The sequence below is a fragment of the Eschrichtius robustus genome, chromosome 2 (assembly GCF_028021215.1).
Source record: "Eschrichtius robustus isolate mEscRob2 chromosome 2, mEscRob2.pri, whole genome shotgun sequence".
Classification (NCBI taxonomy): domain Eukaryota; kingdom Metazoa; phylum Chordata; class Mammalia; order Artiodactyla; family Eschrichtiidae; genus Eschrichtius; species Eschrichtius robustus.
In genome coordinates this window covers 165713449-165730472 of record NC_090825.1, presented here as the reverse complement: position 1 = coordinate 165730472, position 17024 = coordinate 165713449, and the positions used below count along the sequence as shown (strand labels likewise).

General features: G+C 48.2%; 1 protein-coding gene across 12 annotated transcripts in view; it reads left to right on the top strand.

Moving 5' to 3' along the window:
• Positions 1 to 17024, top strand: part of GATAD2A (GATA zinc finger domain containing 2A) — a 101765-nt gene that overhangs the window by 25895 nt on the left and 58846 nt on the right. For 9 of the 12 annotated variants that reach the window (XM_068536642.1, XM_068536650.1, XM_068536653.1 and 6 more), the window contains exon 2: positions 12437 to 12525. In XM_068536642.1, the coding sequence (XP_068392743.1) occupies positions 12511 to 12525 (15 nt within the window). In that variant the 5' untranslated portion in view covers positions 12437 to 12510. Of the gene's footprint in view, positions 1 to 1724; positions 1812 to 12436; positions 12526 to 14124; positions 14307 to 14503; positions 14618 to 17024 lie in introns of those variants that run through there. The other 3 variants (XM_068536646.1, XM_068536645.1, XM_068536643.1) reach the window with 3 other exon arrangements.

Here is a 17024-nt window from a genome sequence, read left to right as displayed (position 1 = left end):
TTTTTAATATTTATTTATTTATTTGCCTGCGCCGGGTCTTAGTTGAGGCACGTGGGATCTTCGTCGTGGCACGCAGGATCTTTTTTTAGTTGGGGCATGCGAACTCTTAGTTGCAGCATGTGGTATCTAGTTCCCTGACCAGGGATCGAACCTGGGCCCCCTGCATTGGGAGCATGGAGTCTTAGCCACTGAATCACCAGGGAAGTCCCTCTTAATTTGTTCTTAATTGGCTTATGTAGTGTAAGCCACACTTTACTGATAAATGTTGCCATCGTTGTAGTTTCTTCCTTGGAACTTTGCAGCATTTTAATCATTCATGCAGTTTTTGTGATCGTTGTGATACATCATCAGAGTTTGTGGCAATGATGAAGCGTCTGGGGCTGGGAACTGGCTTGTTGGCCTGGACCTTGCCATGAGGCCTCGGGACTCCTGGGCTGAACACGTGGCCTCAGTCACGGCCATCAGTGCTGTGATGTGGTTGTTGGATGGCTCCAGCCACGTGTCAGAAGTTACTAGATGGTTTTGACTGTTTGACCTGGTTCCTGACAGATAGAGAAACTGAATTCTGCCTCTTAGGAAAGCTTGGTTGCTCAGATGGTTGTAGCTTGTTTTGTATTTGAAGACCCAGCATCAGACTGGATTTCCAGAATTCTACCAAGGCCACCCTTCTGTCCAAAGCTCAGCTGGGGGCATCTGGAGGTTTGTGTGTGGACAATGCTGACCTTGCCGCCTGCCTGGGTACTCACTAGCTGCTCTGGACTTGGTTCTAGGCAGACCCTTTGGTGTTCTGGAAAGTACCACCTTACATAGACCTCAGTCACTTGTTCTCAGTCTCCTGTTGCCTGCCTGGAGGATGGGACCCTTCATGAGGATCAAGGTGGCAGAGGCCAACTGAGGCTCCAGGTCCGTCCAGCAGTAGTGGGACAGCTGGTGGGTGCTTTCCTTGGTAGTGAGCAGACAGTAGCCCTGCCTCCCAGGAAGTGCCCAAGTGCCACAGGGGCCCTTCTGGGCAGGGGTGAGGGGGTGGGGGAGTAGGGGAGTGCGTTTTAGAGGTGAAAACTGGAGGTCCTCTCCTGGACTGTGTGGTCTGCCCAGTTTACATTTCTTTTTTAAAAAAATAAATTTATTTAAATTTTGGCTGCGTTGGGTCTTTGTTGCTGCGCATGGGCTTTCTCTAGTTGTGGCGCGCGAGGGCTACTCTTGGTTGTGTTGTGTGGGATTCTCATTGCAGTGGTTTCTCTTGTTGTGGAGCACGGGCTCTAGGCACGCGGGTTTCAGTAGTTGTGGCACTCAGGCTCAGTAGTTGTGGCTCGCAGGCTCTAGGGCGCAGGCTCAGTAGTTGTGGCACACGGACTTAGTTGCTCCTCGGCATGTGGAATCTTCCCAGACCAGGGCTCGAACCCACGTCCCCTGCATTGGCAGGCAGATTCTTAACCACTGCGCCACCAGAGAAGTCCCCCTGGTTTACATTTCTTTGGTGATATTTCTGCCATCCTACCTGCTGTTTCCTGACCAAAATAGTCTTATCTTGGACCTTACAGGGATAAGCTTTGTGAACTACTTTTAGATTTTGTTTGGATTTCAAGACCATGAAGTTTTTTCCTTTAGGCCCAGGTAGGTCTTCATTTATATACAATGGGGCCAGCACAGAACACTGCTCCTTCGGTGCTCTTGAACAGGCTTTCCCTTCTCTATTCCAGTTCTGGAAAGTGAGATACCGGTTCTTAAACTTGTGGGGAGCACCTGCCCTAGTTACCAGATTGCGCCAGATTGCTGCTTGTTCACCAAGACCGCCTGTTTGAAGATGGCCGGTGAGGAAGTATAAACTCTGGGCTCAGCTTATGGCCTTCATGTTGCTCCTCAGAGAGACTTGGGGTGATGTGCTGGTCTTTGCCCTGTCCATGAATATGCAGGTCAAGGTTGGTGCCCGTGTCATCACAGAGTTGGGGGCTGTCTTTACGGCATGGAGAAGGTGCTCAGCTGGTGGCTTTGCTTCTGCTTTCTCAGCACACACAGGCCCACGGCCACAGGACCTGGGTTGAGGCAGCACATGGCGCCTGTGGCCAGGGCCCGGGACCCCTCAGAGGCAGTGGAGGACATCTAGTCCTCCACTTGGTGAAAGAAGGATTCTTGCTTTTCCAGGAGATTGTGTGATAAATAAGGTGTTGCTTCTTTAAAAACAAACTCAAGAAAACTTGCCACAAGAATGGAATGGCTGGAGGTTTTATTTCTTGACATGAAAATAAATACTGATACAGCTGGTTGACATGCTGTGTGACGTGAGGCCACCTGGATGGTGCCTTCTTGGCAATGAGGCCCACTGCATTGGGAACCTCCTGTTCAGGCCGCCTGCTATGATGGAGATCTTCTGCAGTTGGGGCTTTTTGTGGTCCTCATTCTCAAATTTTTCTGTTCCGAGTGGTCCTGGAGACTCAGTTACCTCCTCAGCCTCCCCCTTGTTAGTCGTCCCAGGAGGACACTATACTTTGCAGTCACAGGTCACACAGGGACATGTCTGTTTGGAAAGGAGACTGCCTGCTTGCCCAAGCCAAACTAGGTGGGGAACCCCAGAAAATCATTTTTGCCCTTCTCCTTATTCTGGAGCAGTTAACCAAAGTGATAATTGAGGTGCTATGGGCGTTTCTATCTGAAATTACTGGTAATGAACGAAATGTCCTCCTCCTGTTGGAGTTGCGTACCTCATGTGGGGTCATTTGGTGTCACTGTTTTCCCACATAGCATCCATGGACTTGGCCAGTGTGGTGACTGACTCCCCTGGGCCTGGCTTTGTGTCAGCCTCACAAGATAAGTGGGTTTGGTACCTTGAGGAGGGGATGCAGTGTTTTCCTCTTCAGTGACGTTGATTGCTGAGTGCACTGTTGGGGCTAGTTGTCTGTGTCCCTGTTGTCTTGAGTTTGACGTGTCTGGACCTCAGGGCTCACACCACCAGTGGGCCTGCGTAAGGGTTTCTGAGTCTGGCTCAGGTGCTCCAAGGAATAGATTTGGGTTGTGCTGTGTTATCTCTGGCTTCCACGTATAGGAAAAGATTGTGCCCAAGACGAGTTAGTTATCTTTATCATTCATCTGACAGGGATTTCTTGACTCCCTTGGTTCATGGCTGTGAGATGGGGCTGGAATAGGTGTATCCTGGGGAGACAGAGTGCTCTGGGAGGCAAGAACTGGGGTGATGAGACTTGGCATACTTGAAGTCCATCTGAGGTATAACATTAGATGCTGCTTTCATCTCACTATTCTAAGTCTTTCCAGTATCTTTTTGTGCAGTTTATTTGCGGAGTGGAGGGAAGGACTGGTTGATAGTAGAACATGTCAGGGACATGGGAGATCTGGGAAACAGGGTTCTAGAGCCATGCTTTTTGGCTGTGGGTGTACGAGGCCCATGGGCCTTTTTCTGTACACACTAAGGCCTCGAAAGGTTAAAATGATTTGTTGTTCTACCTCAAAGAGACATTGTGCTGAGTGAGATACGCCAGACAGAAAAGGACAAATACTGCATGATTCTATTTATATGAGGCGCCTAGAGTAGTCAAATTCATAGAGACAGAAAGTAGGATGGTGGTTGCATGGATGGGCATGGGAGGGAGGGAAAAATGGGTAGTTAATGTTTAATGGGGACAGAGTTTCCATTTTGCAAGGTGAAAAAGTTCTGGAGATGGGTGATGGTGATGGCTGTACAACAGTGTGAATGTACTTAATGCCACTGAACTGTACACTTAAAAATGACTAAGACCAAAAAAATGATTTAAGACAGTAAATTTTATGTTATGTATATTTTAGCACAGTAAAAAAAAGAAAAAACCCCAGAGCCTTTCTGAATTCAGAAATATCATGCATCCTTATGAGAGCATGCATGCATTTTTAAAAATAAATAAATAAATTTATTTATTTATTTTTGGCTGCATTGGGTCTTCGTTGCTGCATGCGGGCTTCTCATTGCGGTGGCTTCTCTTGTGGAGCACGGGCTCTAGGCACGTGGGCTGCACTAGTTGTGGCGCACAGGCTCAGCAGTTGTGGCTCGCGGGCTCTAGAGCTCAGGCTCAGTGGCTGTGGTGCACGGGCTTAGTTGCTCCGCGGCATGTGGGTTCCTCCCGGACCAGGGATCGAACCCATGTCCCCTGCATTGGCAGGTGGACTCCCAAGCACTGCACCACCAGGGAAGCCCAGAGCATGCATTTTTATCCTCCAAGAGTTAGCTTAGGGAGAAATGAACAGAGGCACTCACATTTTGATGGTCTACCTTATGCCAGATACTAGGGGCTTTAAAAAAAAAAAAAAAAGATATACGTGGTTCTAGAAGGCTCATTGTAACATCATCTTGGGAGCGTGATTCCGTGGGTGTTCGTTGGTCCTTAGAGCCATGGGGCCTAGATGCACTTCCTCCCCAGTAGAGTCACACAGAACTGGAGTCTGCAGGAATTTAGGGGGACAGTCCAGGAACATTTGAGGTCTTCTCTCCTCCAGTGCTCAGCACAGAGATTGAAGGTGTTTCTTGGTTTTCTGTGGCTCTTTGTTAGAGAATTCCCTTAGTATGGCACATATTGGTGTGTATGCACAGAAGGGGAGACTCTAGTTCGTAGATCTTCCTTACTAACACAAAAGTTATTTCCTCTTTTGTTCTTGTGACGCTTTCTTCAAGGTATCCTTTAATATCGTAATGCCCTAATGCTAGACATTTCAGACACTTACCAAAGTCTCAGACTTGTCTAGATGTGGACATTTGATCCCTGGGCTTTTTAAAATTTTATTTTATTTTTTATTTTATTCATTTATTTTGTTTTATTTATTTTTTATTATTATTTTTGGCTGTGTCGGGTCAGTTGCGACACGCGGGATCTTTGATGAGGCATGCAGGATCTTTCGTTGCGGCACGCGTGCTTCTCTCTAGTGGTGGCGTGCAGGTTTTCTTTTCTTTAGTTGTTGTGTGCTGGCTCCAGAGTGCGTTGGCTCTATAGTTTGAGGCACACTGGCTCTGTTGTTGAGGCACGTGAGCTCAGTAGTTGTGGCGTGCGGGCTTAGTTGCCCTGTGGCCTGTGGGATCTTAGTTCCCTGACCAGGGATCGAACCCGCATTCCCTGCATTGGAAGGCGGATTCTTAACCCTGGACCACCAGAGAAGTTCCTGATCCCTGGGCATTTTAAGTATGGGGGTTTATCTGAAGTGTTGAACTGCCGAGTGGACTGCCTGGGCAGCTGCTAGGGAGCGAGGGTGGAAACACTGAAAGGAACCTTGTTATAAGGAGTCAAAATATTTTGACGAACAACATTAATCATAGTAGTCGAAGTAAGAACTAGTTGCTTCTCTTTGAGAGCCTGCCTGGAGCCAGGGCCTGCCACTTGGTCCTCAGGATGGTCTTGAGTCCTAAGGGGCTAGGTGGGCTCCCAGGGGCACAGTTGGATTTGGCCCCAGGCTGGACGGACTGTTTAATTGTCAGGAGGGTTGTGGCTGAGCAGCTGGCTGTGTGATTCATCAGTAGGATTCTGTTCATTATCATCAGGATGGTCTGGTAGTGTGAAAGGGAGGGAAGCTTAGAAGAAAGGAGGGTCGTGCTGGAGTCAAGTTTTCGAGAGGGCAGGGACTTCTGTTGGAAGGATTGTCGATGGGTTTTTTAGGGAGGGGTATGGAATCTTGGCAATAGAAAGGGGGAGGGGAGTGCAGGGTGTGGGTGAATGGGTGCTGGGGTAGGTCACACTTCTTATTGGTGATAGGGGAAGCCCTTCCAGACACAAGGCCATTGAGGCCTATGGGAATCTCCAGGCGCCTTTCTCCAAACAGCCATGTGAGGGAGTTGGGGAGAGCTCCCCCCAACCCCAGGAAGCTCTGGGCTCCGCAGGGACTGTGGCGACGCTGTGGCCTTGCCTATCTCCATATTGTTTCTTCCTGATGTTATATTTATATTGTTATGTTTTTGCATGAAGTTGGTGGTGAAAACATAGTGGTTGAGTATTTATAACTCACAGAGGATGCCATTTTGTCATTTCTTCTCCATGCCTCCTTGGGCCTTGGATGAGGAGATGAGCAAGAGCCCTTTCTCTTGTGGAGTGTAGAGCGTTTGGGGGAGAGAACCTAGTGGGATGCTTGATGTCAGATGTCAAGATCAGCCGTGGCACGTGATGGGGCTGTAGTCCTCGGGGATGGAAGGGGGGAGAGGGTGCCTGAGTAACACATGTTTTGAGTCTGAAAGGTGAGTGGGGGAAAGGAAGGACTTTCCTGGCAGTGAGAACAGCACGTGCAAAGGCCCAGTCGTGGAGGAAGGCAGATATGGTGGGTAAGATGAATCGAAACAAGGCCTGTGTGGTTGGAGCCAGGAGCGTGGTGTGTGTACACATACTATGTGCGTACCAGATGACTTCATAGGGTCACCTGCGCCTAAAGAGTCAGGGCCTTAAAGGCTGTGGTGAGGTGTTGGGGGGTTTTAAGGAGCTTTAGGAACAGCTGCATTGGCATAGTGTGGGGAGTGGACAGTCTGTCTCTTGGTGAGGCTGTGGTTACTGTGGCTGAGGGAGGAGAGGCAGGGGCAGACCAGGGGTCTGGAGGGCACATACTGGTTGTTACCCTGGTGGATGCTTTGGCTTGACAGTGGAGACCGGCCAGCTCTGGTTGCCCAGGATAGGCTTGTGCAGCTGGCCTCACTGTCGACTCCTTGGCCCTCATGGGGGTTGGTTCTTTGCCTCTCTAGTCTGCCAAGTCATGCTCTCCCTCACTCTGAGGGGATATAGGGTTAATGAGGCTCTTTGCCTTGGGGAGAGCAGGAACTGCTTGGTCCCCTGGGGCTGACGTGGAGCTGAAGCACCCCCTTGCTGTGCCTCTGCCTTGACTTCTTGTCTCAGGCATGCTGCTCTGCCTGAGTCATCTCTGTCCCTTTAATGCTCAGCAGAGCCTGTTAGGGCCATGGTTCCCTCCTGCTTTCAAGGATCAGGTAGTCAGTATTTTTGGCCGTTACTGTCTTTGTCATTACTACTCAGCTCTGCCCTGTAGATGAAAGCAGCTGGAGACAGTGCAAACTTGAGTGGGCGTGGCTGTGTCCCAGGAAAACCATTCGCCAGAACAGGCCCAGGCAGTAGTTTGCCGACCCCTGGATTAGGGAATTGACTCTGACCCAAGTTAATCTTTCCCTAACCAGCCAGCGCATGTTGGAGCAGTGTGACCTCTGGGCTTCCTTGAGATAATCCACTATTGCCCTGCCTCAGTTTCTCCCTTTCTCATAGAGCTAGCTGGGGACTTCCTCTCCTTGGCAGTTAGCAGTACAGTCGCTAAGACTGTTGGCACAGAGGGTCTGGGTGGGGTGCTCATTTTGTGTGGAACAAGTGGACTTTGTGGACCTAGGGGTGGGAGAAGGTGAATAGTATTATTGCTGGGTTTCATCTTGGAGGTTTTTTGGCTTTATATCATGTTCCCGGGCTTGGATTAGAGCCAGAGTGGTAAATATTTGGGTGCAGATACAATTGAAGAATTTTAGAGACTGCACAAGTGTTTGGTGAGTGCAGACGGTGGTAGGAGGAGATCAGAGGTGTGTAGCTTCCATAGGGCCAGGCCTCGGAAGGGATGATGGGGCCCTCTGGGGGGCACCTTGGAGAGCCCAGGCTTCCCCATCAGGTGCCCATGGCCTCTGAGAGCTGTCCCTGGGCTGGCCATGGGCATTGCAGCTGGAGCGTTTCTAAGGAACTGGAGCTCCCTAGACAGCAGCCAGTGTCTGGCCGGGGGCTCCTCCCCTCAGGTTAAAAGGGAGCGGACCTCTCTTACCTGAGCTGGAGAGGATGAATTGGCAACAGTGGACTTTTGTTGCCCAAAGTGCAGTGACTTGATTTCATGTAAATCACCAATCTCTGCCTCCTTACCAAGTGTGATCTCCCTCAGATTGGGAAATTGTTGTTTGGGTAGGTTGAAGATTCGGGGTGTTGTGTGTGTATGCATGTAAGTGGAGTACCCAGGTGCAGGGTCAAAGCCAAACCATAATGATTTATCAAGGGAGTGGAAGAGTCTCTGATGAGTTGGTAATCGTGTACTTAAGGGTTACTTGATACTGTTTTAAATATATGGGTTGGGAATAAAAACAGTAAAAGCTCTCTAAACCCAGCCGGTGTGGGGTAGATGGCACAGCAGCCCAAATGATATACCAGTGAAAAGCGATTACAGTTTATTTTAGAGAAATGTTCCCAATCCTGATGGTGCTAAGTGGTCTCTGCTTGGTTTCTGCTCCTTCGTGAATTTTGCTCTAATTGTATCAAGGGGTTGTTGGTGTGTGAACTCCTCAGATTGGTTCTTTCTCCCTCAATGTTAAACCATCTCTGCTCATTCATTCTATAAATATTTATTGAGCACCGGACACTGTTGGAGGTGCTTGAAATGACATCAGGCACCAGGCAGACACCCCTTTCCTTGTGGCATTTATGTTCTTGCCGGGTGAGAAAGTCCATAGATACAGTAGCTGTGTTGTGTGGAATTTGAGGAGAGGCCAGGGCTGTGGGAGAGAAAGGGCAGGGTGAGCAGGGTGGGCCGCTTTGAGGGAGACATTTGAGCAGTGATTTGGGGGTACACGGAGGAGACAGCCATGGTGGGGGAGAGTGATGGAGGCAGAGAGCAGCTAGCACAAATGCTAGCACAAAAGCTAGCAACTACTGTTAGAACAGGCTGTGTACAGACGTTTTTGGGAAATTGTGTGAAGCTGAATATGGACTGGGCATTTGTTGACATTTAGAGATTATTGTATGGTAGTTATGTTTTCAAAGGTCATTTTCAACTTGGGATGCAAATTGAAGAATCGATTGTTAAAATTATAAAGTATCGGGGATTTTGTTGAAAACCTTAAAGGACCCCAGGGTGGGAGGGTGCCTGGTGTGTTGGAGGCCAGCATGGCTGGAGGAGGGTGGACATGTCTCTGGGGTCAAGAGAGGATGGGGCTTCACTCTGAGTGATTGCAGGGCCTTTGGAAGGTTTCGAGCTGAGGAGTGAAAGCAGGGGGTCCAGTTTGCAGACCTCCGTCGTATTAAGGGAGGATAGTGTGGCAAGTGGCGGTGTGAGAAGTGGTGGGACCCCAGATGTGTTTGACGGCAAAATCAATAGGATTTCCTGGCAGACTGGATGATGGGTAGTCCTATCAAGAAGGCAACTGCAGCCAAAAAAAAAAAAGGGGACTTTCCGGCGGTCCAGTGGTTAAGACTTCTGGCTCCCAATGCAGGGGGCACAGGTTTGATCCCTGATCGGGGAACTAAGATCCCACATGCCTCATGGTGCACACAAAAAAGAAAAAAAAAAGGCAACTCCAGATTTTAATCTGAGCATCTTTAAAGACTGAATTTACCATGAGCTGTGGTGGAGGGTGAAAGTCTGAAGTGACCTTAAAACTTCTTGTATGTTGCATACTGCCCCATGATGCACTGTATGCATTATGATAACAGATTGAGGTCACCTTCCTCGCAGGTTAAGCCTTCAGGAAAATATCCAGTGTGTCTTGTGGTCTCACGGAGTTAGGGTACTTGGATCTTTGTTGAAAATCATTTGTCCACATGTGCATGGGTGTATTCTGTTCATCTTTCTACTTGTCTGTATTTACGTTCATATCATACTCTCTTGGCTACTGTAACTTTACATACAGTATGTCTTGAAATCAGGTTAGGTAAGTCTTCCAAATTTGTTTCTCTTTTTCAGTGTTTCACTAGTCTAGGTCCTTTGCATTTCCATATAAATTTTGGAATCAGCCTGTTTTTTTCTGCAAAACATGCTGGCAGTTTTTTTCTTAATAAATAAATTTATTTATTTATTTAATTTTTGGCTGCGTTGGGTCATCGTTGCTTCACACGGGCTTTCTCTAGTTGCGGCGCGCAGGGGCTACTCTTTGTTGTGGTGCGCGGGCTTCTCATTGCGGTGGCTTCTCTTGTTGTGGAGCATGGGCTCTAGGCCCGCGGGCTTCAGTATTTGTGGCACGTGGGCTCAGCAGTTGTGGCTCGCGGCTCTAGAGCGCAGGCTCAGTGGTTGTGGCACACGGGCTTAGTTGCTCCGCGGCATGTGGGATCTTCCCGGACCAGGGCTCGAACCCGTGTCCCCTGCATTGGCAGGCAGAGTCTTAACCACTGCGCCACCAGGGAAGTCCCATGCTGGCAATTTTTGATTGGGGCTTTGAATCTATGAATCAATTTAGGGGAGAATTGGCACCTTCTGACCCATGGAAAAATCGTATCTCTCTGTTTATTTAGGTTTTCTTTCATTTGTCTTAGCAACGTCTTATTGTAGTTTCAGCTTATAGGTCTGGCACATTTTTTTAAAAAATCAGATTTATCCTTAAGTATTTCACGTTTATGGTAGTATTAACTGATTTTTTTTAAAGAGCTTTGAGTTTTGGTTGTTTGTTGCCATTGTGTGGAAATACCACTGACTTTTGTATATTGACCTTAATCCTGAAGAGAGTAGGTGCTTGGAAAAGCCCAGGACCCCTACTTTCTGAGGCTTCCCCCTCCATGGCAGAGAGAGGCCTTGGCTTGGGAGGTAAAAGAACTCGGATTGCAACTTCCCTGGTGGTCCAGTAGGTAAGACTCCGCGCTCCCAATGCAGGCGGCCTGGGTTCGATCCCTGGTCGGGGAATTAGATCCCACATGCATGCTGCAACTAAGAGCCCGCATGCCGCAGCTAAACATGCTGCAACGAAGATCCCACGTGCTGCAACTGAGACCCAGCACAGCCTAACTGACTAAGTAAATATTTAAAAATTAAAAAAAAAAGAGAGAGAGAGAACTAAGAGTCATGGCATCTACTGCATTTCCCAGCCTGAATGGGGCCAAAAAGAGTGGCAGAAAGGGCCCCTCTCCCTAGGAGCTAGCCCTGGTGGTGGCTGTAGCAGCCCTGGCCCTCACTGAGGAGGATGCTGTGTGCTTCTTGGTTCCCAAAGGTCTTTCCATAGAGTTCACTGATATTTGCTTATTTTGCAAGTTCTCCTGTGGGAGTGTTTCTCGCCATCCGTGAGCTGTGAATTGCTGTGAACCCAGCTTAAAAATAAAGTTTTCATATCAGAGCAAGCTCCTGGTAGTCATGTGGGTGCAAAGAATGACAACAGAGGTGATATTGACAATATTTGGCAAGCTACAACTGACAGCTGCCTGGGAGTCTGAGATTTGGCTGGTTCACTGGGTTCAATCTCTGTGCCCAGAGCCCTGGACATCTGATGTCACAAAGGAGGGGAAGTTCTGGGGCCATGCTGTCTCTGGGACCTTGGGAGAGCTCCTAAACATTCTTGAGCCTTCGTTTTCCTATCTTTAAACAGGCAGCCTCTTTCTCCCTGGGCAGTGTAAGATCTTTGGAGTTGATCCCTGGGTGAAACTTCTAGTTGCCCTATGGCGGTGAAGCCGCCACCATGTGGAAGATGAAGTTTGTCCGTCCCTGGGCGCCTCATGCCCTCAGCTTCTTGAGGGCAAACTCTGCACTGCCTGTAATGGTGGGTGGTTTCCTTGGGGTCTGTGTTGGGGAGTGGGCACTGGGGAGGGGAGAGGTCACCTACGGAGAGGGAGACCTGGGTGGCCCTGGGCAAGTTCCTGAATATGAGACATGTCAGATCCCTTATGTGTAAAATGAGGGTGATTGTGTAACTTATCCCTAAGATTGTCCTGGGGATTCAAAGAGATACTGAATTTTAGCATAGTACCTGGAACTCACTACTAAACATCTATTAAATGCTAGTATTTCTATTTCTGCTGTTAACGTCATTACCATTATCATCAAAACCTTGAACTGTTTTCTGTGTGTTCAGTATGTTGGCTTGTGGTTGTGTACCACCTTTTGTCTCCATCCATATTGCTAAAGATGAGATCTGTAGTGTCTGAGATGTTAGTATTTTATTGGTTAGTGCACCTTATTGGGTCATACATCAGAGACTGATAGAATTTGATTTCCTCAGCTTGCCCTCCCTTGGAAGGTAGCAGACACAGAGCTCTGGTTGAAATCTAGAATTTCGCTATGTAATTCCAGGGATTGGAGACTTTTTTTTTTTTTTTTTTTAAATAAATTTATTTATTTATTTATTTATGGCTGTGTTGGGTCTTCATTGCTGCGCGCAGGCTTTCTCTAGTTGTGGTGAGCAGGGCCTACTCTTCGTTGCGGTGCGTGGGCTTCTCATTGTGGTGGCTTCTCTTGCTGCGGGGCAGGGGCTCTAGGTGTGCGGGCTTCAGTAGTTGTGGCACGTGGGCTCAGTAGTTGTGGAGCATGGGCTCTAGGCACACGGGCTTCAGTAGTTGTGGCGTGCATGCTTAGTTGCTCCGCGGCATGTGGGATCTTCCCGGACCAGGGCTCGAACCCATGTCTCCTGCATTTGCAGGCGGATTCTCAACCACTGTGCCACCAGGGAAGCCCGGGATTGGAGATGTTTAAAACTGTCGGTACGTTCCAGAAATTTTCCTTGGAAACTCAGTGTTTCTTCCTCTGTTCTTTGCTTTAGGTTGGCCAGCTCATTGACGGAAGTTGCCTTTTGACATAGCTCCCACCATGGCCGGCTGGTAGGACCACCGTCCCATGCCCAGAAGCCAGGTGAGTGTGTAGTATCTAGTATCTGTGGAACGGAGGCACTGACTTACTCAATAGGCCTTATTAAGGTCCTTGGACATTTGAAATAGAGCACTGCTTTAGAAGCTGATGGCCACCTCCTAGAGGAGAAGGAGGAAGACAGGTACCTCTGGGATTGCACACTGGGCCATTTCCACAGGGCTGCCCAGGCCCTGCCTCCTCCAGGATGGCCGTTTGCTCTCCTCTTGCATCTCAGGGGTCACTCGTTTGAAAAGGCCAGGCCCAAGTAGGATGAACTGTCCTCTGTGAGCATCAGGGGCAGAGGATAATCCTGGCCAAGTGGCCTTTGCCCTCTGGCCATTCCTGTGATTTCCCAATGCTGACAGAAACCGTTAGAATTTATCCTTAACCACCAGTGCTTGGAGCTCTTTGCCCTTACCGCACCCCGTGCTTGTGGGGAAACTGAGCCATCCCCTACTGCTTAGGGCTCTCAGGTGGAGACTCTGTCCAGGGCTTTCGGGACCCAGCAGGACAGAGCCCAAAACCCAGGTGGGGTTTTGTCTGTTACTGTCAGGCCAGTGATGTTTTGGGCCAGGGCTGCCTACCTGGAGAAGAATGTAGGACTGAGAGACATCTTAGAACACAGAGGTAGCTTGGAGACCTCTTGGGTTGGTTAGCTGCTTCCTCTTATAGGCCAGCTGGCTGGTGACTTTCCAAGGGGTGTATGCCCTTCAAACAGTGTCACAGCTGCACAGGGTAAGAACTGGCTGCTGGGCTGAGCAAGGTATGTGACAAGGGTTGGGGGTCGGTTTGTGAGGTTTCAGCTCTTATCTGCATATAGCAAGATGATAGTATGGGCATGGTCAGGTAGTCCTGGTGTCAGGAAAACATTTCCAGAATGTTTACCCAGCAAAAACAAACTTTACCGGTATTAAAAAAAAATTTTTTTTTAATTGAGATAATTTGCATACCATATAATTCACCCATTTATAGTATACAGTTCAGTGATGTTTTTGTATATTCAGGAGTTGTACAAATATCATGTCTATCTAGTTCCAGAACACTTTCATCACCTTCAAAAGAAACTCCACACCCATTAGCAGTCCCTCTCCAATCTCCCTTCCTCAGCCCCTGGCAACCACTAATCTACTTTCTATCTCTATGGATTTGCCTGTTCTGGGCATTTCATATCAATGGAATCACATAATATCTATGACCTTGTGTGTCTAACTTCTCATACTCAGCAAGTTTTCAGGGTTCATCCACTCTGTAGCATGAGTCAGTGCTTCATCCATTTTTGTGGCTGAGTATATTCCATCGAATGGATAGACCACTTTTTGTTTATCCATTCATCTGGGATAGATTTGGGCTATTCCCACCTTTTGGTAATTATGAATAGTGCTGTGAACATTTATGTACACAAATTTGTGTGGACTTGTTTTCACTTCCTTTGGATATATACCTAGGAGTGGAATTGTTGGGTCATGAGTCTTTAATATTCTGAGGAACTGCCAGACTGTTGTTATTGTGGCTGCACCATTTTACATCCCCCCGAGCCCTGCCCCAGGCCCCCAGAGCTCTCTGGAGACAAAAAATGACTCAAAGTCTGTGCTGGTTTCCTAGGCTAGTTGAAGATCATCGGTGTTGACAGTGCTCGTTACCTGGTGCTCGTGGCAGCATGCAGTGAACCAGCCACCTAGAAAGTGGGTTTGGTGCTTGGTTGTCAACAGGCTCTCTTTGGACATTAGTGTTGAAAAATCGTGGTACTTTACGTCTCGACAAGGTCTTACCTGCAGCCCAGAGGGGTGAGTGATCATCCCTTGTCCTATAGCCCAGGGCATTGTCTGAAGGCAGCGGGCTGGCTTAGGGTTCTCTGAAGTCCTCAGCTGGGTGACCCCATCTCTCCCGGGCCCTTTGTTAACTAGGAAGTACATAGTCTGAGCAGTAAGTACTTGCTGAGTGAATGAATGAATGAAAGAAAACTGCTCCTTTCCTATCACAGGGCCAACAAGGAAGACACAGCCAGAGCATTACAAAGCAGTTAGTTTGGTGATTCCGGAGGGAATTTCTGGAAGCCCCCTCAGGTGTTCCCTCTGGCCCTGCCTCTCTGTACCTGGTGAGTGAAGGGGCTTGACTGAAGGGGCTTGACGGGAAAGGATGGTCTGTGAATGGTTGTGACAGATGGTGGTCGATGTCAAACAGGCAAAAACCCTTGAGCAATTTTTTTTTTGGCTGCGGTGTGGGATCTCAGTTCCCTGACCAGGGGTCGAACCTGGGCTCTTGGCAGTGAGAGCACAGAGTCCTAACCCCTGGACCACCAGGAAATTCCCTGGGCAGTTATTTTTAAGAGATGTATAAATATGTCAGCTTGTGTACTTTTTGTCGTGGGTGTAAGTCAGCTCAGCAGATTGATTGATTGTTCCACTTTCAGTTGAACCATGGCCTGAAGTCAGCTGAGGCCTCCCCATTCCTGCTGCCCAGGACTCCGGGCACAGAGGAAGAGCAAGGCAGGAGGAGAGCTGGGTCCTGGGGAGTCTTGAGGCACATACACAGCCCCCACACAATGCCCCCACAGTGTATGTGGCTGTCGGTGTGAATACTGAGGGTCAGGCTGCCTGCTTGGGCTAATGGAATTGGTGTCCACCCTTGAATTTTGCTTGTCGGGTCCTGTTCGTTCAGCAGCTACACATACTGCTCTCGTGCTGAGAGACTGGCCTTGTGCTTGGTGTTAAGGATCAAAATGGGTGTGACTTACAGAAAAACAAACAGGAAAAGCAAATGCAGATGACCCTTCACCAAGGCATAAAAGATACTCAGTCTTTTCTGATACTAAGAATAATGCTCTTTGGAGCTTCCCGAAGATATTTCTGACCCTTTGTCCTGAAAGGTGTACACCATTCTCTTGGTGGGAATCAGGCAGCACCATATGTTGCTTTTGGAGGTTCACAACTCCTCGGAGGGGGATTTGCTTACCCTTTGCTCCAGCAAGTCCACTTCTAGAAATGTATGCCAAAGATAGACTGTCAAAAATAAGGATTGTGACAAGACTGTTCATTACAACATTCTGAAGTAGCAAACTGGAAATAACTTAGATGTTTGTCATTTGGGGCTGGGACTGATGGGGCTGGATCGCCAGTGGGGTGGAGCCAAGCCCCTGAGCAGAGGAAGGAGGGGTGTCTTCTTGTCATGGTGATGGGATTTCTAGGGTGAAATGAGTAGAAAAAATTATAAGGTGAAGGATAAAGAGATGTACTGCACTCACTTTTATCCCTCATAAGGAACGGTGGGGGTGGGATATAGACATGTGTGTTTGTTTATATTTTATTTTATTATTTTTTTAAAATTTATTTTATTTATTTTTGGCTGTGTTGGGTCTTCGTTGCTGCACGCAGGCTTTCTCTAGTTGTGGCTTTCTCTAGTTGTGGCGAGTGGGGGCTACTCTTCGTTGAGGTGCGCGGGCTTCTCATTGCGGTGGCTTCTCTTGTTGCGGAGCACAGGCTCTAGGCACACAGGCTTCAGTAGTTGTGGCATGCGGGCTCAGTAGTTGTGGCATGCGGGCTCAGTAGTTGTGGCACGCGGGCTCTAGAGCACAGGCTCAGTAGCATGGGCTTAGTTGCTCCGTGGCATGTGGGTTCTTCCCGGATCAGGGCCTCGAACCCTTGTACCCTGCATTGGCAGGCGGATTCTTAAACACTGCGCCACCAGGGAAGCCCTATATTTTATTTTTTATTTTTATTTTTCCTTTTTTTTTTGGGCCATGCCATGTGGCACGCGGGATCTTAGTTCCTTGACCAGGGATCGAACCCAGGCCCTCGGCAGTGAGATTGCAGAGTCCTAACCACTGGACCACCAGGGAATTCCCTAAATCATAGTAGTTTGATTGTAAGATACGAGATATGCCATAAAGGCAAAAATTAGAAAAAAATCTTTAACTGTTTTTAGGAATCATATTTTTGGTTTCAGGTCAACAATGCCCATAGTCTTACTGTTATATATTGTAGGAGAAAACAAGTAATTGATGTCTTTAAGAACCAAAATTGGGAATTCCTTGGTGGTCCAGTGGTTAAGACTCCACGCTTCCACTGCTGGGGGCCTGGGTTTGATCCTTGGTTGGGGAACTATGACCCGCACCCTGCCCCCCCCCAAAAAAAAAAAAAACACCCAAATTTTTAGGATGAAAGACATATGCAAATAAAAGATCAAAATACTTAAGTGAAAATGTTTTAATTCTAAATCTGCATTGGGAATGTCCCAGTTGTATAAGATGGTACCAGGGTTGTGTCAGAAGGAATCCCCCCCCTCCACCCCACCAAGGGTGGGGCAGGTAAATGTGAATGAGAGTTAGTCCCTGAGTTGGAGCATCAAATGTATTAAAAAATCCAGGGTTCCTACTGGTGCTCAAAGGAAAGGAAGAAACTCACTGGTGCCCTTCGGAAGGTGTCAGGGAATCAACTCATTTTGAAAATTGGTAGATGATAGAAGGAAAGGAGCAAGCATTTATCCTGCCTCTACTCTATGGACTG